Source organism: Chaetomium fimeti (assembly GCF_033439085.1).
Source record: "Chaetomium fimeti strain CBS 168.71 chromosome Unknown B0H64scaffold_5, whole genome shotgun sequence".
Taxonomy (NCBI): domain Eukaryota; kingdom Fungi; phylum Ascomycota; class Sordariomycetes; order Sordariales; family Chaetomiaceae; genus Chaetomium; species Chaetomium fimeti.
In genome coordinates, this window is record NW_026944333.1 from 3,850,262 (window position 1) to 3,875,600 (window position 25,339).

The 25,339-nt window shown below is 57.0% G+C and overlaps 9 protein-coding genes across 9 annotated transcripts; 3 read left to right on the plus strand and 6 right to left on the minus strand.

The window, feature by feature from the left end:
• Positions 1-340: 340 nt before the first annotated feature.
• Positions 341-1,605, plus strand: B0H64DRAFT_444064 (uncharacterized protein; the record flags this gene model as incomplete). Its single annotated transcript, XM_062806753.1, has 4 exons — positions 341-700; positions 788-888; positions 959-1,314; positions 1,421-1,605. The coding sequence occupies 4 exons, from the start codon at positions 341-343 to the stop codon at positions 1,603-1,605; spliced, it is 1,002 nt and encodes a 333-aa protein (XP_062658557.1).
• Positions 1,606-1,628: 23 nt separating this feature from the next.
• Positions 1,629-3,326, minus strand: B0H64DRAFT_200843 (mitochondrial carrier domain-containing protein). The gene is made up of 6 exons (XM_062799256.1): positions 3,226-3,326; positions 2,708-3,091; positions 2,344-2,619; positions 2,144-2,280; positions 1,834-2,088; positions 1,629-1,782 (listed from the first exon to the last, which is right to left on the minus strand). The coding sequence occupies exons 1-5, from the start codon at positions 3,232-3,234 to the stop codon at positions 1,848-1,850; spliced, it is 1,047 nt and encodes a 348-aa protein (XP_062658558.1). The 5' UTR covers positions 3,235-3,326; the 3' UTR covers positions 1,629-1,782; positions 1,834-1,847.
• A 1,282-nt stretch (positions 3,327-4,608) lies between these two features.
• B0H64DRAFT_402452 (uncharacterized protein) lies at positions 4,609-6,494 on the minus strand. Its single transcript, XM_062804233.1, has 6 exons — positions 6,140-6,494; positions 5,692-5,748; positions 5,530-5,629; positions 5,261-5,469; positions 5,109-5,194; positions 4,609-5,046 (listed from the first exon to the last, which is right to left on the minus strand). Exons 1-6 carry the CDS (start codon positions 6,220-6,222, stop codon positions 4,994-4,996), a joined length of 588 nt encoding a protein of 195 aa, XP_062658559.1. The 5' UTR covers positions 6,223-6,494; the 3' UTR covers positions 4,609-4,993.
• Positions 6,495-6,874: 380 nt separating this feature from the next.
• Positions 6,875-8,939, minus strand: B0H64DRAFT_325100 (MBOAT, membrane-bound O-acyltransferase family-domain-containing protein; the record flags this gene model as incomplete). Its single annotated transcript, XM_062800683.1, has 3 exons — positions 6,875-6,994; positions 7,059-8,135; positions 8,259-8,939. 3 exons carry the CDS (start codon positions 8,937-8,939, stop codon positions 6,875-6,877), a joined length of 1,878 nt encoding a protein of 625 aa, XP_062658560.1.
• A 663-nt stretch (positions 8,940-9,602) lies between these two features.
• Positions 9,603-11,512, minus strand: B0H64DRAFT_200950 (uncharacterized protein). Its single transcript, XM_062799259.1, has 3 exons — positions 11,051-11,512; positions 10,177-10,979; positions 9,603-10,123 (listed from the first exon to the last, which is right to left on the minus strand). The coding sequence occupies exons 1-3, from the start codon at positions 11,169-11,171 to the stop codon at positions 9,878-9,880; spliced, it is 1,170 nt and encodes a 389-aa protein (XP_062658561.1). The 5' UTR covers positions 11,172-11,512; the 3' UTR covers positions 9,603-9,877.
• B0H64DRAFT_200944 (calponin domain-containing protein) lies at positions 11,513-14,257 on the minus strand. The gene is made up of 4 exons (XM_062799258.1): positions 14,017-14,257; positions 13,729-13,939; positions 11,946-13,629; positions 11,513-11,889 (listed from the first exon to the last, which is right to left on the minus strand). The coding sequence occupies exons 1-4, from the start codon at positions 14,037-14,039 to the stop codon at positions 11,855-11,857; spliced, it is 1,953 nt and encodes a 650-aa protein (XP_062658562.1). The 5' UTR covers positions 14,040-14,257; the 3' UTR covers positions 11,513-11,854.
• A 396-nt stretch (positions 14,258-14,653) lies between these two features.
• B0H64DRAFT_200988 (uncharacterized protein) lies at positions 14,654-15,727 on the plus strand. The gene has a single exon (XM_062799260.1). It carries the CDS (start codon positions 14,753-14,755, stop codon positions 15,608-15,610), a length of 858 nt encoding a protein of 285 aa, XP_062658563.1. The 5' UTR covers positions 14,654-14,752; the 3' UTR covers positions 15,611-15,727.
• On the minus strand, positions 15,573-19,587 carry B0H64DRAFT_402467 (DDHD domain-containing protein). The gene is made up of 5 exons (XM_062804234.1): positions 18,880-19,587; positions 17,687-18,819; positions 17,399-17,634; positions 16,032-17,343; positions 15,573-15,972 (listed from the first exon to the last, which is right to left on the minus strand). The coding sequence occupies exons 1-5, from the start codon at positions 19,114-19,116 to the stop codon at positions 15,846-15,848; spliced, it is 3,045 nt and encodes a 1,014-aa protein (XP_062658564.1). The 5' UTR covers positions 19,117-19,587; the 3' UTR covers positions 15,573-15,845.
• Positions 19,588-20,232: 645 nt separating this feature from the next.
• On the plus strand, positions 20,233-25,029 carry B0H64DRAFT_325077 (uncharacterized protein; the record flags this gene model as incomplete). The annotated part of the gene is made up of 3 exons (XM_062800682.1): positions 20,233-20,321; positions 20,394-20,505; positions 20,563-25,029. The coding sequence occupies 3 exons, from the start codon at positions 20,233-20,235 to the stop codon at positions 25,027-25,029; spliced, it is 4,668 nt and encodes a 1,555-aa protein (XP_062658565.1).
• Between the last annotated feature and the right edge of the window lie 310 nt (positions 25,030-25,339).

Sequence of the window (25,339 nt, forward strand, 5' to 3'; positions counted from 1 at the left end):
ACTTTGAAGTAAACAGTATTCCCAACACAGCCTAGCGCCTAATACAAGCCCCCACCGTGGCATCCTGGCTTCGTTGTCGGTCCGGCAAATGCCAAGCCGCAGGGGTACAGCCAGCTGCTGCAGCAGAGCTCCAAGAGCGTTTCGCTGACGTTCGTTGAGGACACACTTGCCAGAAGCAGAAGCTCTGTCTCAATCGCCCGCCAAGGCCCCCGAACCCAGCAAGCAGCGGCCGTCGTCAACGACCAACTTCACCACCACCACCACCCAATTGGTGATCCCCTCCTCGGCGACGAGTCAATCCAACACACACAGACCCGACCACGCCACCCGCCCACCCAAGATGCGGCTGCTCCACCTCCTCACAGCGACGCTCCTCGGGGCCGCGACGGGCGCACTGGGCGGCACGTCCAAGAAGCCGTCGGAGGAGCGGTTCCAGCTGTACCACGGCAAGGCGGTCTCGTCGAGCCCCGTGAAGCTGAGCGACCCGTCGTACCGGGAGCTGACGGCGACGCCGCGCGACTACAGCGTGGCGGTGCTGCTGACGGCGATGGACTCGCGGTACGGGTGCCAGCTCTGCCGCGAGTTCCAGCCCGAGTGGGAGCTGCTGGCGCGCAGCTGGACGGCCGGCGACCGCAAGGGCGAGTCGCGCGTCGTGTTCGGGACGCTGGATTTCGGGGATGGCCGGGATATCTTTATGAGCGTATGTTATTGCTCCTCCTCCCAGGCGGATCGTGATGTGTGTGTGGTGTGGGAGAGGTGGTTGGCTGACTGACGTTTGGGGTGATAGCTGGGTCTGCAAACGGCACCGGTGCTGTTCTTTTTCCCGCCTACGACCGGCCCTCACGCCACTGTCTCGCCGGAGCCGATTCGATATGACTTCACAGGCGGGTAAGTCGCTCAGGAGTATGGATCTCTGTCTAGCCGGAGAGAAGCTGACGTATGGACCCCCTCTTATTAGAGCCCAAGCCGCCGAGGTTGTGCACAGCTGGGTCGCGCGGTACCTGCCGGACCGCCCGCACCCGCCCATCAAGCGGCCGATCAACTGGATGCGGTGGATCTCGACCTTTGTCATTCTCTCGGGCGGCCTGACCTTCTCCTACGTCGCCTGGCCCTACGTGCTCCCCGTCATCCAGAGCCGGACCGTCTGGGCGGCCATCACGCTCATCTCGATCCTTCTCTTCACCAGCGGCCACATGTTCAACCACATCAGGAACGTCCCGTACGTCGCCGGCGACGGCCGCGGCGGTATTAGCTATTTCGCGAGCGGCTTTCAGAACCAATATGGCCTAGAAACGCAGATTGTGGCTGCCTTGTGTAAGTGCCCTACAAACAAAGTCTATCCGTTTTTTGTTACCCCCCGCCCAACCCAACCTCCTTCCCCGTCTGTATTCCTATCTAACGCCGCCAAACCAAATGATAGATGGTATCCTCGCTCTTTCCAGCATTTCCCTGGCCGTTAAAGTGCCCCGGATGACCGACCCCAGGAACCAGGGCATCGCCTTCTTCGCCTGGTTCGGTGTCCTCTTCGTCGTCTACAGCCTCCTCCTCAGCATCTTCCGGGGCAAGAACCCCGGCTACTACTTCTCGCTGCCGCCTTTCATGTAAGCGGCCAAGTTGGGGGTGGCGCTCGAATTGGTCCCGGTTGCTGTCCACAAGTCTAGGGAGCTGGGAGCCGGAGCAAGGGAAGAGATGTTTGGTGTGTATGTACAACTAGGTTTATTAGTGGCGCATCTAGAGGAACGGAAAAAGTTGCCTTGATCGATCAACTCTTTGCAATTTCGGCTGTGAATGGGGTTAGTGATGGCGTGTTTGAAGCAAGAAAGATGGGCTCACATATTGGTGAAGCATCATTGTAACAGCGTCTCCTCTTCGGGCTTCAGGCTCACGAGGAAGTCGCGGCAGAGCTCAAAGCTCAGCCAGCTAGACGCCATACTCGGCGCCACCTTCAGTAGGTTCGGGATGATGCCCTTGTAAAGACCCTTGATGCCTTCTTGCGTCACAATGACACGGACAGCATCCGGCAGAGATTTGTACTGGTATCCCATGCCGGACATGGTGTTGATTTGGAACCGCCGCCGGAGAACGTCGCTGTTTTGGTCAGTATCCCACCGCCGCATCTCGAATCCTTCCGGGCCAAACTCACAATGGGTATGTGCATGTTTGCGCCACGGCGCCCGAGATGGCGCCAGCGGCTAGTTTCCGCACGGCGCTGGGGTTTTCCTCGCCCTCCAATGTCAAGTATTGCCTGACAAACTCATACGTCATGAAGTTCAAGCCGACCTGTGTTAATGGTTAGCAAGACGCCGTCCAATCTCCCCCCTGATATGTCTCCTCCACACATACATATGGCGCAACGCCCGTCACTGTCGGGACGATGCCTCGATACAGCGCCCTGACGCCCCCCTCCGTCTTGTACATGGAGACCATGGTCTGCCACATGCCCGGGAGCTTGGTCGGCTTCGCGCCGAGTTCCGCAAAGGACGCCGACTGGATCGAGAGGCGCGTGCGCACGATGTCGAGCGGGTACGTGAAGGTGACGGACGTGATGCCGGCGATCCCGCCGCAGATCAGGCGCGCTACCGGCGTGAGGCTGTCCCCGGGGTGTCGCTCGAAGAATTGCTACCGCCGAATACGTCAGCCCTCCCTCCCCAAAACCAAACACACACATCCCTTGCCCGCCACGAGCTCGGGGGTTTGGGTTACCCACCCGTTTATAGAAATTGTAACTCCCAAACTGCACGGCCGAGTAGGGCACGATGCGGATGCAATTGGTGCCGTTGCCGCGCATGAACCCGCGCCAGCCCTCCTCCTTCCACATCTTGGCCAGCCCCTTGCCCACGCTGAGCTTGTACGCATCGCGCCCCGCGCTCTGGATCTGGAAGAGGATCTTGAGGCGCTCGAGCGGCGACACCACGGTGCGCGACACCGCGCCTGCCACGCCGCCGGCGCAGAAGGCCGCGATTACCGGCTGGGAGACGGTGCCGAGGAATTGGTTGGTGGCGGTTAGCCTCTCGGCGGGGGGCGCCGGCGGCGAGGGTGACGTCGAGAGCTCGGGCTCTGGTGGCCCGGACTTGGACTGTGTGGACTGAGCCTGGGGTGGGATCATAGAGTTAGTATAAGAGAGATGCAGCACCGAAGCCGTTCTCGTAATGTTATATCAAAGCGGGGGAAGAATGCTGGACAGAAGAACAGCCCCGCGGCGCGGCTGAGATAAGGGATACGTACGGCTGACATTATGAGCGATTGAGCCGTAACTAGAGAGTGAAGATAAAGCTCCGTGTTCAGCGAAGAGGCCGGTTGACGTGGATGTCCAAAGGTTCGCGGCCGTCACGGAGCAAATGGGCGGTCACTAGTCAGGGGAAGTAGATTGACAGGACGTCGAGGGGTTTAGATTCAAGGTTATGGTTGCAAGGCTGACATGTCTGGAGAACGAGCCGGTTTCGGGTCCTCGAGTCGCATAAGTGGCGCCGTGCTCGTCTTCGGGGATGTTGAACTGTCGAAGGTCTGTGCCTATGGTCCTCAAGGGATGTCTCGGAAAGAGCTGTCACGACGACGGCGACAGGAGAGCGCAAGGCAATTTCGGTTTGGAGATTTGTTAAGGAGAATGCTGAGACGGAGCTTTTGAAGAGGACCGTGTGGCTGGTGGAGATTGGTTCGTCGATGCAGTGGGCCGGCGCGGCACCGAGCCCAGATGACGAAAACTCGAACAAGGCAAAGGTGCCAAGCCACTTCACGGCTCAGCGCTGTTTGGGCTCTCTTGTAGCTAAAAATGGCTGTGCTCACTGACTTGCTCCTTTGGCATCAAAGCACGAGTTGGGCAATATTCCGGGCGTTTGTCGAGGAAGACAATGGGGCAATTGGCTCGACTAGACAAGCCCCCTTTATCCAAGCGCGTTTGGCGCCGTCTGCTTCTCAACCTCTAAATTACGCTTTTGGGACAAGGTCCCGTGCAAGGTACCGATCGATGACTTGCTGTCGATCTCCTTAGGTAGGAAGCAGGCGGGCTAAAAGAGTTAGCCGCAGCGATGGACGCTCCGCCAGATGACCGAAACACCGTGCCCTATGAGGCAGCGAGTCGTATTTTGACAAGTATCACGGGTACCTGGCAGCCCGTGAGCCCCTCATCTGCTCGTACATACCTACCTACATTGTACATGCGAGGCCAGCTTGTCGGTAACGCAATGCTGCTCGGGCTCGACGAGTAAAATCATTGTCAACCAAGACTCGACGTATTGCCGCCAATAGCCGACAGAGTTGTTCCCGCCTCAGCTCGTTGGTACGTGTCTCTTGCGGAGCAACCCTCCACCAACGCCCAAGTCGGGCGGGGTTTGACGGCGGAGTCTCTTCATCCTCTTTTCAAAGCTCGGAGCCATTGAACATGATATAGCAACACACAGCTCGCTTGACAAGCCATGATACTGAGCTGCCGTCGGGGTCGCCGTCGGGAGCGCGCAAAGGAGACCGGATTATCTCGCACCAGTCTGCATAATAGGATCGGCTCGGTGTCGCCGAGCCAATGTTGTCATGCCAAGCTCCGAGGTTTGAGCGACTTGAAATCGAATGCTCACGAGGCCCGGATGCATGGCGTGTCGCGTCACGAGGACATTGTTGAGAGACCAACCTGCGATTGCTACCTACTCGTAACAGTTTATCTATTTTAGCTTCCCACCGACTCCACCAAAAACGTAAGGAGATGAAACGATCGCATGCGTAAGTCTACGTCCCACTGCCTCTTCAGGGTCCGTCGTTGCGGATGTCCCTGCTGTATTCTCCAAATTGGAACGTATTATGGAAGCCCCAATCGGGAGCGCACATTCGGCCGACGCAAACTGGGAACAGGGGTAACGAGCTTGAGAAGGTTGAACGCCCAAGAGACGTCCAACATCAGTAATCCACCACAGGAGGGAAGAGAACGCCGAAAGTGCATCAGTGACAGTCTTACAGCCAGAACCCGGAATCGCGATTAAGAAGGGGGTTCCCGAGCAAAATGCGTTCATTCGGCGACATCGAGGTCGTCGTGGGCCGGCCGGTCGGGGCTGTCGATGGCTGCATTGTGTGTCAGATATCGCCTGCCTTAATATTTGTGCGAATAACTAGAGAAAACATACGCTTCCTGTCGTCACCATTCGCGCCGTTTTCGCGACGGTCGCGGTCGTCACGGTCACGGTCGTCCTTGATCTCACGGTCCCGATCGCTGGAACTGGTATCAGCATGTTGAGGATGGCTGGTCGGCACGGGGGGGTAGCAGCATGATACATACCGATCGGGGCTGCGCGAGCGGTCGCGGGTGTCACGGCGATCACGGTCATAGTCACGGTCCCGGTCGCGGTCACGGCGATCGTCCTTCCTGGGGGAATAGTCGCGACGGCGCGGGCTGGGCGACCGACGGCGCGGAGAAGAGCGGCGCGGCCCACGCTCCCGTTCGCTGCGGTCGAACCGCCACGAAGCGGAAGGGGGGGTACGAGCCCACTAAAGCGAAATCATCAATACACTGGTCGGGCTGAATAGGCGGTGACGTCCGAAACCTACCTCGATCTTCAGCACATCGTCGCGACCGATGCGCTTGTTGTGCATATCATGGTACGCGTCGTCCGCATCGCGGCGATCCTCGTACTCCACGAAAGCAAACCTGGAGACGATAGTTAGAGATGCTGTTGTCACCCGTCAAGTCAATTAGCGGGTGCAACTTACAGCCTGCTGCTCGCGGACCGCGGAGCCGGAATGTCACAGCGGACCAGACGGCCGTAGCTAGATGAATCCACGTCGTCAGCACCTTGACAAATCCCGCGGGGATGTTAAGGAGGAGGTTTCTTTGCTAGCCGCGCGCGGTCAAACTCCAAAATATATGCTGCTCTTGGCAGGTTGCTCGCCCGGTGCAACAAAGGGATGCTTTTTATGTCTTCGCCGGCCGCTCGATCGAAAGGAGGGGGGCGAGGGCACGAGATCGGGAGCCTCGAGCGAATCACCGGGCGCGGAGTAGTGGGAGCGACGGCGGCGAGGAGGTATGGAAGGGAGGTGGGCGAGGGAGCGCGACGACGAGGAGGGAAGACGTAGGAGGGGGAGGACGGCAAGAGGAAGGTGATCGAGGACCGAGCCCGATGTTGGTGATCGAGCCATCGCCGTGTGGTGTTAAACGTACCGCTCGAATTCGTACGCAAGGTCGCGCGCGCGAGTGCCGTGGCTGAAGCCGGACACGTAAAGCGTGGTCCCGTTGCGAGACATGGTGATGGGTTGACGGGTTTGATAATTGGTGAAAAAGTGGCAGCGGTTGCCTGAAGAAAACCAATTCCGAGTGAGCGCGACGCTGCAATGAGACTCCTTAAACTCTGCAATTTCCCCGAGAACAGGGTGAGTTTTGCCACCGGCCTGAACAATGGCAATGCTTGGCGGGCAAAGACAACCAAGAAGAACCACCACTCGATGATGGTTTGATGGATTTCGAAGAGGTTGACGGAGGTGAGAGGTGGAATGTTCGGAGAAAGTGGAATGGCCGGCCCCAAAAGAAGCCTAGGCTAGGTGACCCACCTTTATATCAGCGCGACCATTGGCTCCCAACACGCAGCGCGTGTCAGCCAAGAACTGCAGCCGAGTGACAGTTCGCGCAGGATAGCTGCAGCGGGCTGCCTCAGGCAAAGAACATGCACGACCTTTGTTGAGCTCGTTGGGACCGCACGCACCAAACGTTGCCCATCAGTATTCGTAACAAGAACAATCACAAGCTCGAGTTCGCATTTGGAATTGTGGAGAACCCAATCCTCGAAACTGTTGGAACCATAACGTGACTGTGTCATGTGTAGGTTGTTATGCCAATTTAATGTCTCCTTGTTTGCGAGGTGATTAAAGAGCTACCTAGTTACAGACAATAAACTCTCAATCACAAGATCAAATATAGGCTACAGAGGACACTAGGTCCCGTGAAAATACCCAACCAAAAGATGACGTTGCCAAGCGTCGCCCGGTTCCGGAGCCATTTCGTCCGACTAAGCCTCACCAACTGCATGACGCCAAGTTAGCACCTTGACAACAACGATAAGGAATCTTCGCTACAGCAAACTCACCGGTAGCTGGCACATCTGCAAGATTAACAGGTAGCCCCTCAGCTTCTTGAAAATGCACCACATAACCAGCTCGTGGACACAGGCCGACAAGAAGAAGGTAATGAGGGTGGCCGTGTGCTTGTCGACCTTCATGGCCGAGATGGAGCTGTGATAGACATGCCTCAGCAGGAAGTTGTGCACGGGGCGGTTCCAGTCCCTTGCGAACTGGTCCCATGAGACACAATTCCACCACGCGTCGTAGAAGCTGCGGTCCGCAAAGTAGGTCAGCTCGGCCAGGAAGTTGAGGATGGTCTCCCAGATGAGGTACCACGTCAGCAGGTACTCCATCAAGAAAGGGAAGACCAGGTCCAGCAGCATCCATGGAAACTCGCGGAACCGGCCGGCCAACGGAACGCCTTCCTCCTTCATGCGGACTGTGGTCATGACGACGGGGTAGATAAAAGCCTGCGAGATCATGATCATAACGAAAATGATGCCGAAGCAGGCCGCGGCTTTCTCGGCGGCATAGTACCAGTTGATAGACTTGGAACGCGGGTACTCGAGCTCGTAAACCACCGTCGGCAGGACAATGTACTCGTAGTGGTTGCACAAAGTCAGGTTGTTGGGGTACTCACGACCCGGCTTTGTCGACTTGCCCCTGAGCTCGTCCGACAGCGCATCCACCTCCCACTTTAGCACCCGCTCAAAGACGTGCACCTGCTCTCCGTCAAGGGGCTCGCGCGAGTCGATGGCCGTAACGATCCGTCCAATATCCAAAACATTCTCATGCGGCAGGGACTGCCGCCTCTCCCTCGCCGACGGTACCCTAGCTAGATGCGCCGTGTCGATATCCGCGACGGGCGGCCCAGTCGATGACGGGGATGTGACCGGCGAGATCCGTTCCAGCTCCTTGATCTTGCCCAGCAAAAACTTGCGCTGCTTATACACCGAGCTCAGATGCCCGTTGTAAAACGCATACGAGTGCTGCTTCATGAGCATGACCAGGCCATGCAACACAAAAAACACAGTATGCGTCCACGGCCAGTCCCTCAACCTCGTGAACCCGACCACGCCGGCGATGAACGCGGTCTGCCAGATCTATACCCGCATTTATTAGCACTTTCCTCACACTGCCAGACATAACAAAATCGACGATAGGAACCAAAGCAGAAGAAAACCAGGCAAAAAATGAGAAAAGAAAAACAAAAAAAAACAACTCACATTCTGCACCACCCACCCGCCCCCATCCCAATCCACCCACCCCCTCCACACCACCACACCCTGCAACACCCACCCCACCCCCGTAATCCCACACATAACCCCGTCCGCAACCAACAGCACCACCACCTCCCCCTTGCGCCCAAACATGCCCCGCATGATCTCGTTGGTGCCGAGCGGGCTGCCGTGGCGGCGCCAGTTGTCGGCGGCGATCTTGACGACGAACAGGAAGACGGCCATCCAGAAGAGGGTGAAGAAGCCGTGGAAGGGCGAGTTGGCCGCGTGCGGGTTCTGCCGGTCAAAGGTCGAGAAGGCGTGCGTGAAGACGGGGGTGGTGAATTTCTTGCCGCTGCTGCTGCTGTTGGCGGCCCTGCGGCGGTGGGGGAGGTGGCTGGTGGTGGTGGTGGTGTTGTTGTTGTTGGGGGAGGGGGTGAGGGATGTGGATGGCGGTGTTGGTGTGTCATCGGGTGGTTGAAGCTCTGGGATCTTCCGTCTTCTCACCGCGGCAGCATCCGGTGGGCAGCCTGTCGAGTCATGGTGTTTATTGTGATTTGTGATATCGGAATCCCGACCGAGTACCTCTTCCTCCTCAGCATTTTGGGGAACGTTCTGTAGCGCAGACGGGGTACCGGCTGACGAAAACGGAAATCCATCGCCGTTCACCGGAGCCGTACCGGCAACCATGCCGTTGGTGGATCCATACCCGGCCCCGGCCCCGGCCCCGGCCCCGGCCTCGGCCTCGGAGCCCGCACCGTTAGCGCCGTGTCCCCCTTTCCGGCCCATGGTAGGTGAACGGTAAAAGAGCGGCGAATGATTCTAACGAATAATCAAATATAACCATCAATTTTGACAAGATTTGGCGCAATGGATTAGGCGTCAAAACGGCGTAAAATTGGTGCAATTATTTCGTGGTTCGCGGTGATCTGATGAGCGCTTGAGCCCGGTTGAGGAGTAAGAAGACATTTTACCGTCTGACACTGACTGGTCCATGTTACATCAATGATCCAGCCACAATCCATTGCGCTACCGGATTCAACGGATCAGAGCGCTCCATCATTACGAACGTCAAGAACCGACAGGAAAGGGTGGCGGATGTCGGCTGTTGATCACTTGAAGCCTCGGAACACGTGTAAGACCCGAATACCGATTTCTGTGGCAACCTGTAAGTAAACGGGGGCCGAATGAAGCAGCAAGGCGGATCGGAGAATTTAGAAGTCGAAACTCCGAATGACGGGAACTCCATTGAAGACAAAGGGCCAACGAGCAGCTTCCCTTAAAGGGACGTGGAAGGGTTGGGGTTGAGTATGGGTGGTGTTTCCCCTGACGTCACCAGGATACAAGTATTGTGGATTTAGTAACTGCTCGATTCGAGTCTTAACTTCAACGTCCGGTTACAACGGGCATCTCGGCCAACTGCCAGAGCGTGAAGACCCCTGTATGGTGAACCTTGAACGAATAAATTCTCCCGAAGCTATGGTGACACCATAACCCGACGTTTCGAATATAGGGGTAAGAGTACATGCACAGTCACTCGTTGCGCCTCGGGCTATCACCACGTGTGCCCCGAGGTTTACATCTCTCGAGACTAAGTAGCCTGGGTATCATAGCATCCCATTCGCGAATCAGTTAGGAGTCTGCTCATTCGGCCGGACGGGCAGTTCCTTGTCTTTGCTCCCAGCCTGCTCATTACCACCCCCAGGGTAGCGTGTCCCCTTGTTCTTGACCTTCTTCTCCTTCTTCGGGGGTGGTGGGTAAGCCTTCTCAGCAATATCTTGCCACTCCTTAGAATTCTGGAATGCCTCCTGGATGGGGGCTAGCAGCGAGCTAAGTTCCTTCGCAACGGCGGGTTTGATGAGTTGTGGCGTCAACTGCGGCTATGTTAGTTCCTGCGTATGCATGACTACTAAGAACCAAAACTCACCACATCGTTCTTGTAATCCTCGCGGATCTTCTCAACCTCTGTGTAAACGAGCGGCTCCAACCCATCCCGCTCACGCTCGACGCGGAACTCCCCACTCCCGCGGAGACGCGCCGCAGGGAGCAAAACGAACTCGATAAACGCCAGCAGGCCGTTATCCTCGACAACTTGCGGCGCGGCGTGCGCCTTCTTGATCTTCTTGGCAACCGTCTCCGGCGGATCGAGCAGGTCGACCTTGCTGTCCGGGTCGCTCGAGCTCATCTTGCCGCCGTGTAAGCCGGGGACCATGGGGTTCAGCAAGTGGGCGCGCTCTCGGTAGCCCAGCTTGGGCAGCCAGTCCTTGGCGGCGGTGAACAGCTTCCGCTGGTCCATGCCGCCGAACTGCGCGTCGCAGTCCAGGTACTGCTCGTCCAGCACCTGCAGGATCGGGTACAGCAGGCCGCTCATGGGCGCGTTGTCCGTCTGCTTGACCACCTCGGCGCCGGCCTTCTTCGCGTCGTGCTCCGAGATGAGCGACGCCATCTTGTACACGTCCATCACGTATTCGGGGCTCTTCTGGTACGAGCTGCCGAGCACGACCCGGAGCTTCTCCGTCGACACGCCGATGGCCTGGAGCGTCGCGATGATGATGTGACGGTAGAACTCGGCGCGGTGCATGACCAGCTCGAGCGGCGCCTTGAGGTTGTCGAGGAAGCCATGGATGTCTGCGAGGAGGATGGTCACGTCGCAACCGGCGGCGAGGAACTGGGCGATCTTGATGGCGGCGACGAAGTAGCCACAGTGTGGGCGGCCTGTTGTCGCGGTGCCTGAGCGCGGGTTGTCATGTCAATATCTTCTGTCACGAGGACCAAACTACCTATGGTCGCATGGAACGTACCCCAGTAGATCTTGGGATGTTGCCCCTCATCGAGGATCTTCTTGATGATCTCCTCGTTCAGCACCTCGGCGAGGTTCTCCTTGATGAGAGCAAAACGCTTGTCCGAGTCCGCGGCCGCCATTGTGTCCTGCCTTTTCGCAAAGAAGGAAAAAGTGTAAAGCGATTGTCGAGCACAATTCCCTTGAAAGTTGGACTCACCCGGCTAATAAAGGTGACTCGAACCGTTGACTCAAAATTTGGTGGGGCAACCGCAGCGACTCTCGGCGGCGAGGGGTGGCGGGGTCGTCAAGGAACATCCATACTGCCGCCCGCTCCCGCCTTTTTCAGGGGGTCGACTGTGAACCCTGAGGGCTAGGGGGGTTCTTTGAGTCAGGCTGACCGCGGATTACCAGGAGTTGAACTCTTCAACCATGGCAGTGCTTGGCTCTGAAATCCTTAAGGGGGCGAAATGGTCAGAATTGGGGCAGTGAAACGTCCAAAGCCGATGATTTCTTGAAATAGTAACCGTTCAGCTGTCTTCGGCGGATCCGTGATTCTTACAGAGAGGATAGAAGGCAAATGAGAAGCGGCCAAAAGGATGACTCGCATAGCAAAGACAATGGACACGAGCCAGCTTGTTGAAACGGCCGGCTGGAATACAAGGTAGACCTGAATTGGGACATCACTGCCTCCAGGATTCGACTGCACAAGGAAATCAACCTGCTCGAACACACCCATGGATGGGTAAAATCATGATCCCATTGCTCATTCAACTTTTCCTGGAACCAACCTGCCACCCCCATCTACCAAACGTTGTTACACCACCTACTGCATCTTCTCGTGGGTCGCCATCAACGAACCTGTGGTATTGTCAGTTTCTCATCCCCCGTACTCATGAACGGAGGGTTGGACTTACCGATAAACGTCGTCACTAGGCGGGCGCGAACTTGGCAGATATCCTCTGGCACCAGCCAGATGGTCGCTCCCATCTTTCTCGCAATGCTGATGCTAAGCTTGGCATTCAAGTAGGCGTCCTCGTCGGTGCGACCATCCGTGACCAGGTCGTAGTCGACATAGCTGGTCTTCATACCGCTGAGAACATCCAGCAAAAAGATGCCCGTGCCGATAGCCGGGTCCTTAAAGGAACGGATGCTCGAGTTGCGGCCACCCTTGCGGCTCATTTCGTTGGCCCAACGCACCATCTCGGCGTCGGTGATCTCGCGCTTGCCGAGGCGCTGCGCGAGGCCCTTGAGCGTCAGTGTGATGTCCTTGCGCATAAGCTGCCAGACCAGCCCCAACGTGAGCTTGCGCTGTCCGTCTGTGATGTCGGCGCCCTGGATGCCGACCAGCGAGAAGCCGTTCTGCTTGCCGAGCTCGATGGCGTAGTTGGTGTTCTCGACTGCCTTGAACCGCGACATCTCGCCGCCGTGCGCCGGCCGCTTGTTGACGCCTCGCCAGTTAACCGAGCCCTTGATAACCTTGTCGTACGCTTGCATCAGGATGGTGCCGTCGCAAAGGTCGTCGAAGAAGGATTGGACGGCCGGCTGCACGTCCAAGCTGTTGAGCCACAGCGTGAACACACGGGCCTCGCGCTCGCCTTCCGCGTCAAAGTCCTCCACTTCAATCTTCTCCTCCTCGGTGATGGGGTCGAGGCAAGGATGCGTGTTGAAGAGGTTGGCAACGAACGCGAGGTTGAGCTTGGGGTTGCCGGCCACGAGTGAGGAGGGAGTCAAGAACTTCCGGCACCCCAGCCTGTCAGCGTTCTGGAGTACCTCTTCGGCCCGTTGGTGTAGGTCACGGGTCTGCAGAGGGCCGCGAGTGCAACCGTACTCTTGCCCAATTTGTGCCAACAAAACGGTGTAGTTTTCGGCGTCCTTCACGTCGGTCGAAAAGTTTTGTACCCTCCTCGGCCAGTTGGCAGCCTTGAGGTGGTAGTTGAACCAACGGAGGAGGATTTGCTCTGGGGGGAGGCGAAGGAACTGCTCCAGGGTCTCGTCCTCCTCGAGCAGCCGGTAAAGCTCGGGGTGCAGCTTTATGTCAATCTTGCCCAAGAGACCGCGGCGGATGACCTGCCAAATCAGACCAAGAATAAGATGCTCCCGGACCTCGATGATATCCCCGCTGCCGATATTGACCACTGAACAGCCGATACCCTTGGCCGACTCGATGACGATGTTGTTGTTTTCGCTCATATGGAAAGCATTGAGCGCCTTGATCTTCCTGCCGGGAATGTTGAGCACGCGCTCATCGATCGTGTCGGGGACGCTGTCGTTGATGAGCTTGGCGAGCACTAGACCATCCTTGCACTCATCGAACATCTCGAACGTGTCTGTCGGGAATGGCAACCGGGCGCCAATGTCGGCGTCGCCTGCGAGAACGGCATTGATGTGGCGGGTGAATTCAGTGCGCTCATCTTCGTTAATGGTGTGAGTGATGTTAGAGTTCGACCCCTGCACAAAGATCTTGCCGCTGCCGCCGATGCTGCCCTTGGAAGCGTGGCCCCCACCGGTTCGCTGGGAGATGACAGCAGCTGGTGAAGCGGCGGCGGCGGCGGAAGCCCCCTGGGAGCCCCCGGGAGAGTCCCGAAGCTTGGCGACAAGCTGGAGGAGGGGTTAGCGATTCAGCCTTACAGAAATTGGATTCAACCTCGAGTAGCAGCTTGTGGAGGAGCTTAGCGATCAACAGAGATTTGGACGTACCCCGACGTAGTCTTCCAACTCAACTCGCCTGGAGGAGTCAATCTCAACCTCTTTCAGTGCTTGGCGGACCACATCATAGGGCTGGCGCTCGCTTGTTTGCGTGGCTTTGATGGCAGTGGCCTCGTCAATGTACCCCTTGTCATCAACGTCGAGTTTGCGGAAGGCGTCGGCGAGGGAAAAGATGTCGTTCTGTTGGAATTGAGGAAATTTCCTGCCCGAGGGGTGTCAATACTAGGTATTTCAAAAGTATGCGCCGTGGGAATTGCGGTCGAGCCGCGTCAGCCTTACCTCTGAAGCTTGAGAACGTTCATGGCGGGCGCGATTTCGCAGAGCTGTTGTGGAGATGGTCTGACGATGTTCGGCAATGATGGCCCCCAGCGCAACTAGGAAAGGGGGTTTGTGTTTCGGTGTAGGTAAATCAGGTGCGCGAGGTGAAGCAAACAAAAAGGGAATCAGCGGGGAACCGCAGTCGGGATCTTGCCCTTTTGTCTCTTCAGGAGGCTGCTGCGCTTGCTCATCCGTGTTGGGTTGGCGGGGGGTGGAGGGGCTCCCTCCCCTGGGGACTGATGTAATCCTACCAGGGTGTCGAATTCAGCCCCAGCAGGATTGCGTAACCGCCCAATCAAGCTTCAGGCAGCCCCCAATCTTCAACAGAAGTATTTGTTAAACAAAAACCTCTTCTTGGCACCAATTCAGTCAAACCAAACGGGAATCCACCGGTGGAGCAAAGTACACTGTTAACGGCGGCAACTGAAATTTATTTCCTTTTCCTTTGGGTTGGCATTGCGTGGATAGCTTCACAACCTGGGAGCAACTTTAATGCCTAATTGAGTTAAACAAGGGTTCACTGAGGTGACGACTCAAAATTCACTGGCCGTAAGTAAGTCCACAAAGTAAAAAGGCCGCGTTGCCCTTGACACATCTTCAGGCAGTGACTAACCTCCCCGACAGCAAGAGCCCCAAAGACTTGAAAACTCTCACTTTCACATCTCCCCGGCATCATCAAATCCCACTCCGGCCCAAGATGACGGAAACCTGCAGATCCTGCCACGACCCGCTCACCCTAACCCTAGACGCAGAAGACTCCGGCGTCGAGGAGGACGCGGCCGACGAGCAGACCGTTCCCGATGACCTCCTCCTGCCCTGCGGCTGCCACTTCCACTGGCAATGCCTGCTAGGCGAGTCCTCCACCATAACCAGCACCCTGACCTGCCCGTCCTGCAACCGCCCGCTGCCCTCCAACGCCCCCACGGCGGCCGGGGGTTCCTCCTCCTCGGCAGCAACAGCACCAGCACTTCCCACCCCGGTTATCTTAACACACTACACCAACGAAGGCGGCGTCCAGCCCTCACTAGACATCTACCCCTTCCTCGCGGAGGAAGCCTTCTTGACCGCGCACCCGGAGGCGCGCGCGGCGCGGGCGCTGCACACGCTTGCATCGGAGGGCGACGTGCAGGGGACGGTGGAGGTGCTGCGCGGCGCCGACGCGGAGGACGAGGATGAGGATGAGGACGAGGACGAAGAGGACGGGGAAGACGGGGCGGCGGCGGCGGCAGCGACGGGGCTCTCGTCGTCGCAGCTGCTGACCTGGCGCGACCCGCTCAACGGCGGGCGGAGCGCGCTGCACGTGGCGCTGGAGGCGCGGCAGGAGGAGGTCGTGTGGTTGCTGCTCTGGCTGGGGAGCGGGGCGAGGCAGGAGGATTTCCCGGACGCGGTGGTGCAGGTTGCGCTGGCGATGGGGTTGCCGAGGCGCGTGGATGGCGGTGGGGAAGGGGAGGACGTGAGGGTTGTGAGGGATGAGGCGGGGAGGACGGCCGGGGATGTGTGCTTGGAGCTGGGGGCGCCGTGGTCGAGGTTGGTGGAGGGGGGGTTGTTTAGCTAAAAGTGAAGGGGTTGGACTGTTGTTGGGGGGATGGAGGGGAAAGGGGGGGTGTAGCCCATGATACCTCAACGACCGGGCGACGGAAACTCGAGATATGGAAACTGAACAAAGAAGCAACACCCACTGCTGGGTTGGTTGGTATCCAGGTATCTAACGCCTTCTAAACCTCTAATGTAAGCCTCGCCGTCTGAGACTTTGTTCCCTGATAACGCCACAATGACCCAACACTGGGAAGTCAACCCCTTGGACTTTGTGCCTTGTTCGCCAACATCTGTGATAGCATGAAATGACTGACATCCTCGTCCGCCCAGTAGCTCATGTGCGAAGCGATGGTGTTGATCGGGTTGAAGTCAAGAACACTCCTACTCCTGGTTAGCCAACCACCACAGACTCAAAAATGGGCACGAAAGCGAGGACTCACTCCTGAATGCAGTAATCCACCCTCCCGTTTCGGTTCAGCGCCCTGATCTTCATCTCCTCCCTCTTCATCCTCTGCGCCTTACGCTCCTCCTCCGCCCACTTCTCCCGATTGAGCGTCACGGAGTCCCTGATAGTAGCGTCCTTCCCCGACTCTTTACTAGCATCCTTTGCATTCGTGCTCGCCATATCAGCCCGGCTCTTCTGGAATGTACTAAATAGCGTTTCCAACTCGTCATCAATCAGCGCACCCGCACCGGCGCCGTTCGCCGCGCCACTAGCTAGCTTGCGCATACGCTCCGCCGTCTTTTCGCTGCGTTCCACCTCAGAGAGGGCGTCGCTATCTGCGATCACCCCGGCCGAGATATTGGTTCCTGCGCCAGGGCTTGAGGGTTGTTGCTGCTGTGATTGCTGTTGCTGTTGCTGTTGCTGTTGCTGTTGCTGTTGCTGCTGCTGCTGTTGAGATGCCGTAATCCTGGCCACGTCCTCATTGGTAAGCCCGAGGCTGCGGTTGAGCAGATTGCTGGCAATCCCCGCACTGAGACTGCTCCAGAGCCCGGAAACGCTCTGGCCTACTTTGGCGCCAATGCCGGTGAGCCCCTGTGGTGCGACGGAGCCAAAGATGCCCTTCTTTGTGTACGGTAGGGCTTGGGGTTTAAGAGTAGTCATGATGGGAGAGATGAGGGGCTCGAGGCGGTACGATATGGGGTCGGAAGGATGAAAGACGTTGAAAAGTTGGCCGACTTTGGGAGACGAGACGTTGAAGGGTAGCCCGGTGATGGGCGAGAGGCGTTGGTTAGCATACGCTTGGGGAGGGAGGTCCAGAAAAGGGTCATCCATGTAGTCTGGGTTGAGCGGGCTCTCGGATGGGAGGGCGTTGGGCAGGTCCCGGGCGGAGATGGTGCGGCCTTTGAGCATTTGGAATAGCCCGATGGGAGAGCCAAGGCAGTAGAAGTCGTCTACCTCAAATTCGAAAGCCAGCTCTTTTTGTTCCTTTGGCTCGTACCGGTCTGGAGAAGGCCAGAACCGGAGAGGGTTCCTGGGAAAGTCGGTGACCAGGGTTTTCTCCTTCTGCCGGCAGAGAATGTCAAACATGATCGCAGAGCCCAGCGAGTGGCCCACGACGTGCACTTTTCCCTTGAATTCGGGGTTGCGCTCCTTGAAGATTTTGTAGATACGGTTTGACTCTCGTAGCACGATCTCGACAATCTGCTCCCGATAAGCACTCTGGTAGAGGAGAACGTCGAGGGCGAGGTCAGATATGAGCGATCTTGCAAAGGCAACCCCCTCGATCGTGATGTCTTCTAGGGAAGGATCTGTGGATGTGTTAGCTACCATGCGAGGCGTGCGACGGAGTTCGTAGCCACTCACAGTCGTCCTCGTCGTCGTGTAACTCCCCGAGATCTCGCTCTCCCCGTTTCGGCTTGCGCTTTGGAAAATCGAGAAGATGGCGCCAGTTAACGGGTAAAACCTGGACACGGGAGTTCCCAAGTCCGGGTTCGTCAATCTCCGAGTTGAGGGCGCGTAGGTCCGCCGAAGCCGAGTAAACCGACTTCATCGTCTTGCGAAGCATGTTGACATCATGTACAAAGTTTATGCTCTCCATCCTGTGGTTCAGTCAGCTACGGATCGGCTCACAGACTAGGGATAGACACATACCTGCGCGACAGGAGTTGCCCAATACCATGAGTAACAAGCACGAGGTGTTCAATGTCTCGTCCCTGGTTGTCGTCGACTCTGGTGTTGTAGTCCTCCGAAATTTCCTCCTCTTCGCGCTCGCGGATAGCCTCTTCCTGTGCCTCAGGGTCCTCGGCTCTCTCCACTAGGTTCGAAAGCTGTCGTGTCAGGCGGTTTCGGGTGCTTTGGAGATTGTCATGGACGTCCTCTTTTGGATCGCCGGCCTCCGATCCTGTGCTAGATGGGGGCGCGGACCGCCTCTTCAGAGCCTTGGACGTCTTGTCGTCACGTTCTTTCGACGTCGACTTTGTGCCCTCTGGGGTCGACGGCCGCTTTTCCTCCTTGGACTTTTTCGGCTCGGTGTATCCGCGAACGAGTTTCACACCGCCCATGTAGCCGCCGCCCGCGAACCTCTCGTACACGGTTGACGTCACCCAGGACAGCATACTGTCGGATGATAGCCAGGCCGTGTTCGCGTCTTGGTATGTTACTACGCTATTCATGTAGCCTCCAAAGAGGCGGTAAGTTTGTGGCTGAATCTGCTGCGCAGGATCTTTCTTGGGAGAATCCCCTTGAGCGTCGGCAACAGCCTTCAGGTCACTCGCCGAAGTTTTTGGGGCAACCGTTTTGGACGCAGAGTTGCTCCGCGCCCTCGGCAGATACTGCCAGGGTTTGGTTTTAAGATAACCCTCCTCCAGCTGAGCAGCTAGATTTTCCTCACAGGGGCGGAGGGCCGAGCCCTCCTGGTAGAACCAGCTTCCGCGTCGGACATGGTAAGTAGGACCCTCCCAGTATACAGGCGAAAGTTCACGGTCCTCTAGGTTAACATCAAACAGAAAATCCTCGTTCACTGGAACGGTAGTGTGAGAAGCCGTCGAGTCGGCGTCTTGTGTACCTTCGGTAGAAGCTGCGCGGGGCCGTTTGGCTCCGATTCCTGGGCCATTAGGCCCATTGTTTTGCTCCTTTTCTCGTTCTAGTTCCTGCAGCTTTCCCTGGTACGCAACCTCGATGGCGCGGGAGTCTTCGACAGAGAACGAGACGAACTTTTTGGGCGGAGTCGGTTTTGCGTCCTCGGTACTCTTAGCCGACATAAATTTAGGTTTGCGCTTCGGGATCTGGTCAAGTCTGGTGTAAGTACCCTTCCCCGGCGGAGGTTGTGCAATCGGCGGACTTACATCAACCGCGTGGAACCATTTCACTTTCAACGGTGGACAATCTGGCGGATACCGCCCCGAGCTTTGGCCATAGAAGGGGTTCGTCACATGGTCCCCAGGGTTTGACGGAACCACTGCCGGCTGGGGGTCTTTTGGTGTCGGGGTTGCACTGCGGCTTCCGGCCCAGGGGTTGATCGAGTCAACAGCCGAGGCGAGATATGACTTCTCAGCCTTCTTTTCGGCTGAGCCCGGCGGCATGACTCCGGTATGGCCGAGCGGCCAACCGAGGGGAGGTCTCGATATTCGTCTTCCCTGCCAAAGTCGACGGGTGCTCTGGTGGAGATGTGACCGCCTCAACAAGGAATAAGGGCCAATTCGCAATAAAATCAGCGGTGCCAATCGTGATGAATAATGCAACGCGAGAGAATTGTTAATCCCGACGCTAGAGGAGCGAGAGGCACAGAGCTTCGCCGTTGAAAGCGGCGCGACGCGGAGACGAGGGGCGCTGGTGGCGGGGAATCGCGATTTAGGATGAAGTGTTCGAAACAGTGGTTGATGACAGATGGAAAGTCGTAAAAAATGATGGTTAACAAGGACAGTTTGTCACAGGTGTCTTATCTGGCCAACAATGTCTCAAGAGTGAGGCACAGGGAAGATTTACATTGGCCCGATAGTGTGGTCTTGGTTTGGGTCGGTTCTGAAGCTGCAGGTGACACTGGCAGAGAACACATGCTCCGAGCAAACGATGACGGAGTGTGCTGACACCGTGGCTGCTGGTTGGCGGGGACATGGGGCCGTCGACCGTTTCCGGCAGGCAGGACGAGGTGGTCCGAGCTGAGCTGAGGCTGATGCTCCCGTCTCACTTCGCAGTCCGAGTCGCTGACATACGGCACGACGCCACAGTCGGTGAGTCGTCAAGCCATCGCGGGGTGGAACGTTCGCGCCAAGCCAAAACGGCCCATGCACCTTGGCGGAGCGCGGATGCTGCATAAGGTTGCATGGATTCACGGACTGTGGTGGGGCACGACGCTTGGAATTGGAGTCATTGCTGGATGTCTTGCCCCGCCTCCAAAAATTGTTCGCGAACTTGAGTTTGGACCTCAAGAAACTTGAAGTTGTTGATAACACCGAGACTTCATTTTGCCCTTCCACCACCGCCACCCGTAAAAGAAACACTGGACACACGTTATCGAGCGATAGCATTTTCCTCAATTATCCGATACTCCGTCCGATCTTGACATCCATCGACCAACCGTTTCATCACACAATCAGCCCTGCCCGCTATGAGCAGGTAGCCGAGGACAGCGACATCGAGCGCATCCCGTAATTTTCGCGATTTGACTTGCAACTTGCCATCACATTTGCAGAGGGGAAATGGCTATCGAACAAAAAGCACGCCGGCGCAAGGAGCAGCTGGTTGACCAGCTCCCAAAGCGGTTCAAGGCGTTAAAGTTCGGGGTTCAGTAGGCGCCCCTCGGAGCACCCCGCCGCCCTACCATTTCGGTGATGGAAACTAATGCGTTGTCACTACTTAGATCGCACCAAGACATAGTGAGCCAGGGTGTTCTTGAAGTCTCCGACAATTTGCTCTACGATGTGGAAAACAGGCGAGCGGCGTTCCCCCATGGACCCCTGGACCCACGCCTGGTGAGCAGCTCGAGCGCATTATCATTTTCGCTTGCCAGGGCTAACAAAAGTCCGTAGGGAACCTCGAGCACGAACCGCGAAAGCAAGTGCAGCACATGCCACTTGGGGCTGCAAGAATGCCCTGGTCATTTCGGCCACGTTCGCCTGCCGTTACCCGTCTTCCACATCGGCTACCTCAAGTACATCCAAGCGACACTACAAAATATCTGCAAGGACTGCGCCAAAATTCTCTTGCAGGAGCCCGAACGGCGCCAGTTCCTGAAAGAACTGCGCCGCCCTGGGATCGACAATCTGAGGCGATCAGGAATATTGAAAAGAATCAACGAGCAGTGCAGAAAGGCGAGGACATGCCCGCATTGTGGTTCCATACAAGGCGTCATCCGGAAGTTGAGCGTCATGAAGCTTGTGCATGACAAGTTCTCGGCCTACAATAAATCGACGGCCCAAAAGAAGATTGCGCCCGAGAGCAAAGTCGAGTTTGATGCATCGTTCGACCAGGCCAAGAAGTACACGCCCGAGCTGGAGAAACATACACGAAAGGCCATGGAGGACTTGAATCCCCTGAAAGTCTTGAACCTCTTCAGGACGATTAGTCAGACCGATTGTGAACTGTTAGGGTTGGACCCCTCCGAGGGTCGACCCGACATGTTCTTGTGGCAATACCTCCCAGCTCCTCCCATCTGCATCAGGCCGTCTGTTGCGCAGGAGAATGCTAGCAACGAGGACGACATCACGAGCAAGCTTTCAGAAATCATTCTCTACGCTGGTCACTTGCGAGAGTCGTTGAAGAAGGGGGTTGCGTTGCCGGTCATTATGGAGCAGTGGGAGTTCTTGCAGCTGCAAGTGGGCATGTATGTCAACAGCGATGTACCGGGTCTCTACCAACCCGGCTTCGGGAAGCCGATTCGCGGATTTTGTCAGCGCCTCAAGGGCAAACAAGGGCGGTTCCGTGGCAATCTTTCGGGCAAGCGTGTCGACTTCTCCGGACGAACTGTTATCTCGCCCGATCCCAACCTGAGCATTGAACAGGTGGCAGTTCCCGAATTGGTGGCCAAGAATTTGACTTATCCAGAGCGGGTAAATCACGCGAACATCGAGAAGTTGAGGGAGCGCGTCATCACCGGGCCTAATATTTGGCCCGGCGCCCAAGGTATCATCAAGAAGGATGGGGCCAAGTATAACCTAAAGATCGGCAATGAAAGTCTCCGCGAGAAACACGCCAACAGCTTAGAGCACGGAGATGTTGTTGAGCGCCATCTAGAAGACAACGATGTCGTCCTCTTCAACCGGCAACCTTCGCTACACAAGCTTAGTATCATGAGCCATCTCGCCAAAATTCGACCCTGGAGGACGTTCCGTCTCAATGAATGCGTGTGCACCCCGTACAACGCCGATTTCGACGGAGACGAGATGAACCTGCACGTTCCACAGACTGAAGAGGCTCGGGCAGAAGCCATCAACTTGATGGGCGTCAAACACAACCTCGTCACGCCCAAGAACGGCGAGCCGATCATTGCCGCTACACAGGATTTCATCACTGCGGCTTACCTTCTGAGCAGCAAGGATATCTTCTTCGACCGGGCGTCGTTCACCTATGTCTGCACTCAGATGCTTTTGGGTGACACCCATCTCGAGCTCCCCCCTCCTGCGATCATCAAGCCCAAGGCTCTGTGGACTGGCAAGCAGATCTTCAACGTCCTGATGCGGCCCAACAAAGAGTCACCCGTCCTTGTGAACTTGGAGGCCAAGAATAAAGTGTTTACGAAGAAGAATGATGGCCAGATTCCCGACATGGACGTTGATGACGCCTTCTTGGTTGTTCGTAACTCGGAAGTTATGTGCGGGAGGATGGACAAGTCCACGGTCGGAGGAGGCAAGAAGAACTCGGTCTTTTACGTGATCCTCCGTGATTTTGGGCCGGACTATGCGGCGGTCGCGATGAATCGGTTGTCCAAGCTCTGCGCCAGAACCCTGACGCTTCGGGGGTTCTCGATTGGTGTGGGGGATGTGTGGCCGTCGGGGCCCCTGACGAGCCACAAAGCCCAACTTGTCGAGGACGCCTACAAGAAGTGCGATGATCTCATCGAGACCTATAGGCAAGGAAAATTGGAGAAGGCCGCCGGCTGCAACCTTGAGGAGACGCTCGAAAACTCCATCTCTGGTATTCTCAGCAAAGTCCGACAGCAGGCGGGTGATTACTGTGTTGAGAACCTCAGCAAAAACAATGCTCCGCTAATCATGGCTAATTCCGGATCTAAAGGTTCCAACATCAACGTGGCCCAGATGGTTGCCTGCGTCGGTCAACAGATTATCGGCGGCAAGCGTGTGCCCGATGGATTCCAGGACCGCAGTCTGCCGCATTTCCACAAGAACGCGCGTCAACCTCCGTCCAAGGGTTTCGTGAGGAACAGTTTCTACACCGGTCTGGTCCCGACCGAGTTCCTGTTCCACGCTATCTCTGGTAGAGAAGGCCTCGTCGACACGGCCGTCAAGACAGCCGAGACAGGTTACATGTCCCGACGACTGATGAAGTCACTGGAAGACCTTTCGACACAATACGACGACACCGTTCGAACATCGGAGGGAGGCATTGTTCAGTTCCAGTATGGCGCTGATCGGCTCGACCCCGTTGATATGGAAGGCGATGCCAAGCCCGTAGACTTCACGAGGACGTGGAACCATGCGCAGAGCATCACGTGGAGCAATTCAGACACGTCGCTGCTGCCCTGGGAAATCCAAAAGATGAGCAAGACAATCCTGGATGAGGAGCGGAGTAAGTATGTTAGGCGCCATCTCGTCACGAACGAGGAGATCAAGTACGACGACGAGACGATCAGTCAGAGCATGGAACACGACGTCTTGATCGCCATCGACGAGCACGAGAGCGCCAGAGTTTACTTGAACACCATCCGCGACTATGTCATGGATCGCGCCATGAAATTGGCGAAGGCTCGGAAGGGGGTGGGGTTGGATCCCTGCCTTCCGGATGACAAGGCGATGAAGGAAGAAGTCGACAAGTGGGAGCCGGTGAAGGCAGACGACTCAGAGATGGATGTCGACACCCTTGGAAAGCCCTGCCAGCCATTGGAGTATGTGCTGAGAGACCTGCGGCGGGAACTCAACGAGGAGGACGAGCTCGACGACGCGGCTCGACAAGCGAGGATTCAAGTTAAGGCTCGGGCCCACGTCGACCGCGTCGCCAAGGTGTCGGAGCGCACACTACGGCAGTTCATCCATATGTGTCTGCACAAGTACAAGAAGGCACAAGTGGAGCCTGGCCACGCGGTGGGCGCCGTCGGAGCACAGTCTATCGGTGAACCCGGCACGCAGATGACGCTCAAGACGTTCCATTTTGCTGGTGTCGCTGGTATGAGCATCACGCAGGGTGTGCCGCGTATCAAGGAAATCATCAACGCCTCGAAGACCATTAGCACACCCGTCATCAGCTGTAAGCTAGAGAATAAGGTGGATATCAAGGCGGCGCGTGTGGTCAAGGGCAGGATCGAGAAGACATACATCTCGGACGTCATCTCGTACATCGACGACGAGTGGCTCCCGGACGTCGCCAAGATTGTTCTCCAGGTGGACCTGCAGGCACTATCGGACATGCAGCTCGGCATCACGATGAAGGATATCGCCGACGCTATCGTGCGGGCCAAGAAGCTTAAACTCAAGATCGAGCCTGAGGACTTGCGGATCGGCCGCGATCGTGTCGAGGTGATCGTCCGTAACACGTGGCAGGACGTTACCGCAGCGCGCAAAGCAGCTCGGGTCCGGGCGGCTGCCGTGGAAAAGGGCCACCTCATCTCCAGCGCGATGGACGAGTCGGCCGCTGATTTCCAGCTCCGCGTCAACTTCCTCAAGCGCATGCTCCCGCAGGTCGCCATCTCAGGATACCCCGAAGCCGCGCGCGCCATCATTCAGACGAGTGAGAAGAACGAGAACAAAGTGCTTGTCGAGGGGTACGGGCTGCGGGCGTGCATGACGACCGAGGGCGTGATCGGCACCAAGTGCGTGACCAACTCGGTCATGGAATGCCGCGACGTGCTAGGCATCGAGGCCGCGCGCACGACTATCGCCAACGAGATCGGGTTAGTCATGGGTGACATGGGCATCGACCCGCGCCACATGGACCTGCTGGCCGACGTCATGACCTACAAGGGCGAGATCCTGGGCATCACCCGTTTCGGCCTGGCCAAGATGCGCGACAGCGTGCTGCAGCTGGCGTCGTTCGAGAAGACGCCCGACCACTTGTTTGATGCGGCCGCCGGCATGAAGGGGGATCGCATCCAGGGCGTGAGCGAGTGTATCATCATGGGGCAGAGCATGTCGATCGGCACCGGCGCGTTCCAGGTGGTGAGGCGGCTGGGGATACGCGATCACCAGGTCTCGCCGAAGCCGACGCTGTTTGAGGATGCTTGGAAGAAGGATGAGATGATTCGGCGGAAGTCGAGGTTTGAGAAGCGGCGGAGTGGGATGATGGGCGGGATGGAACAAGGGGGGATGGTGGCTGTTGCTGGGTAGTCGACAAGCTCTTTCTTCTTGGTACGGTAGCATGGAGTTGTTGGAATTTGCAAAATCCGGATCTAACTGTTCATATCTCGGTCGTTTCTCGCTCACTCCTAGATTTGCTAGAGCAGGAGTACTGCTGGAACAAAAGGGGGATGTTCCCGCTTCGTCGGCTTTCTAATGGGCTCACGTGACCTGGTGACTGTCTTCGCGATTCCCCGCTGACCCAAGTCGCGTCACCTCAATCACCGACGTCATCACAATTGAACAGAAGAGCGGAATCTAGCATCAACGTACCAGCTCATATATTCTCAATCCTCGTTAT

Coding starts and splice junctions, on each gene's coding strand:
- B0H64DRAFT_200843 (XM_062799256.1), bottom strand. Junction 2,620..2,707: donor GTTACAATTTCTATAAACGG/GTGGGTAACCCA, acceptor ATTCGGCGGTAG/CAATTCTTCGAGCGACACCC. Junction 2,281..2,343: donor TGACGGGCGTTGCGCCATAT/GTATGTGTGGAG, acceptor CCATTAACACAG/GTCGGCTTGAACTTCATGAC.
- B0H64DRAFT_402452 (XM_062804233.1), bottom strand. CDS start 6,222: ATGTCTCGCAACGGGACCACGCTTTACGTGTCCGGCTTCAGCCACGGC. Junction 5,195..5,260: donor CGCTCGCGCAGCCCCGATCG/GTATGTATCATG, acceptor TACCAGTTCCAG/CGATCGGGACCGTGAGATCA. Junction 5,047..5,108: donor GAATGGTGACGACAGGAAGC/GTATGTTTTCTC, acceptor CACACAATGCAG/CCATCGACAGCCCCGACCGG.
- B0H64DRAFT_200950 (XM_062799259.1), bottom strand. CDS start 11,171: ATGGCGGCCGCGGACTCGGACAAGCGTTTTGCTCTCATCAAGGAGAAC. Junction 10,980..11,050: donor ACATCCCAAGATCTACTGGG/GTACGTTCCATG, acceptor ACCCGCGCTCAG/GCACCGCGACAACAGGCCGC. Junction 10,124..10,176: donor AGGATTACAAGAACGATGTG/GTGAGTTTTGGT, acceptor ACATAGCCGCAG/TTGACGCCACAACTCATCAA.
- B0H64DRAFT_200944 (XM_062799258.1), bottom strand. CDS start 14,039: ATGAACGTTCTCAAGCTTCAGAG. Junction 13,940..14,016: donor AACGTTCTCAAGCTTCAGAG/GTAAGGCTGACG, acceptor CCCCTCGGGCAG/GAAATTTCCTCAATTCCAAC. Junction 11,890..11,945: donor CCTAGTGACGACGTTTATCG/GTAAGTCCAACC, acceptor ACAATACCACAG/GTTCGTTGATGGCGACCCAC.
- B0H64DRAFT_200988 (XM_062799260.1), top strand. CDS start 14,753: ATGACGGAAACCTGCAGATCCTGCCACGACCCGCTCACCCTAACCCTA.
- B0H64DRAFT_402467 (XM_062804234.1), bottom strand. CDS start 19,116: ATGCCGCCGGGCTCAGCCGAAAAGAAGGCTGAGAAGTCATATCTCGCC. Junction 17,635..17,686: donor GGGCAACTCCTGTCGCGCAG/GTATGTGTCTAT, acceptor ACTGAACCACAG/GATGGAGAGCATAAACTTTG. Junction 15,973..16,031: donor GTGGATTACTGCATTCAGGA/GTGAGTCCTCGC, acceptor AACCAGGAGTAG/GAGTGTTCTTGACTTCAACC.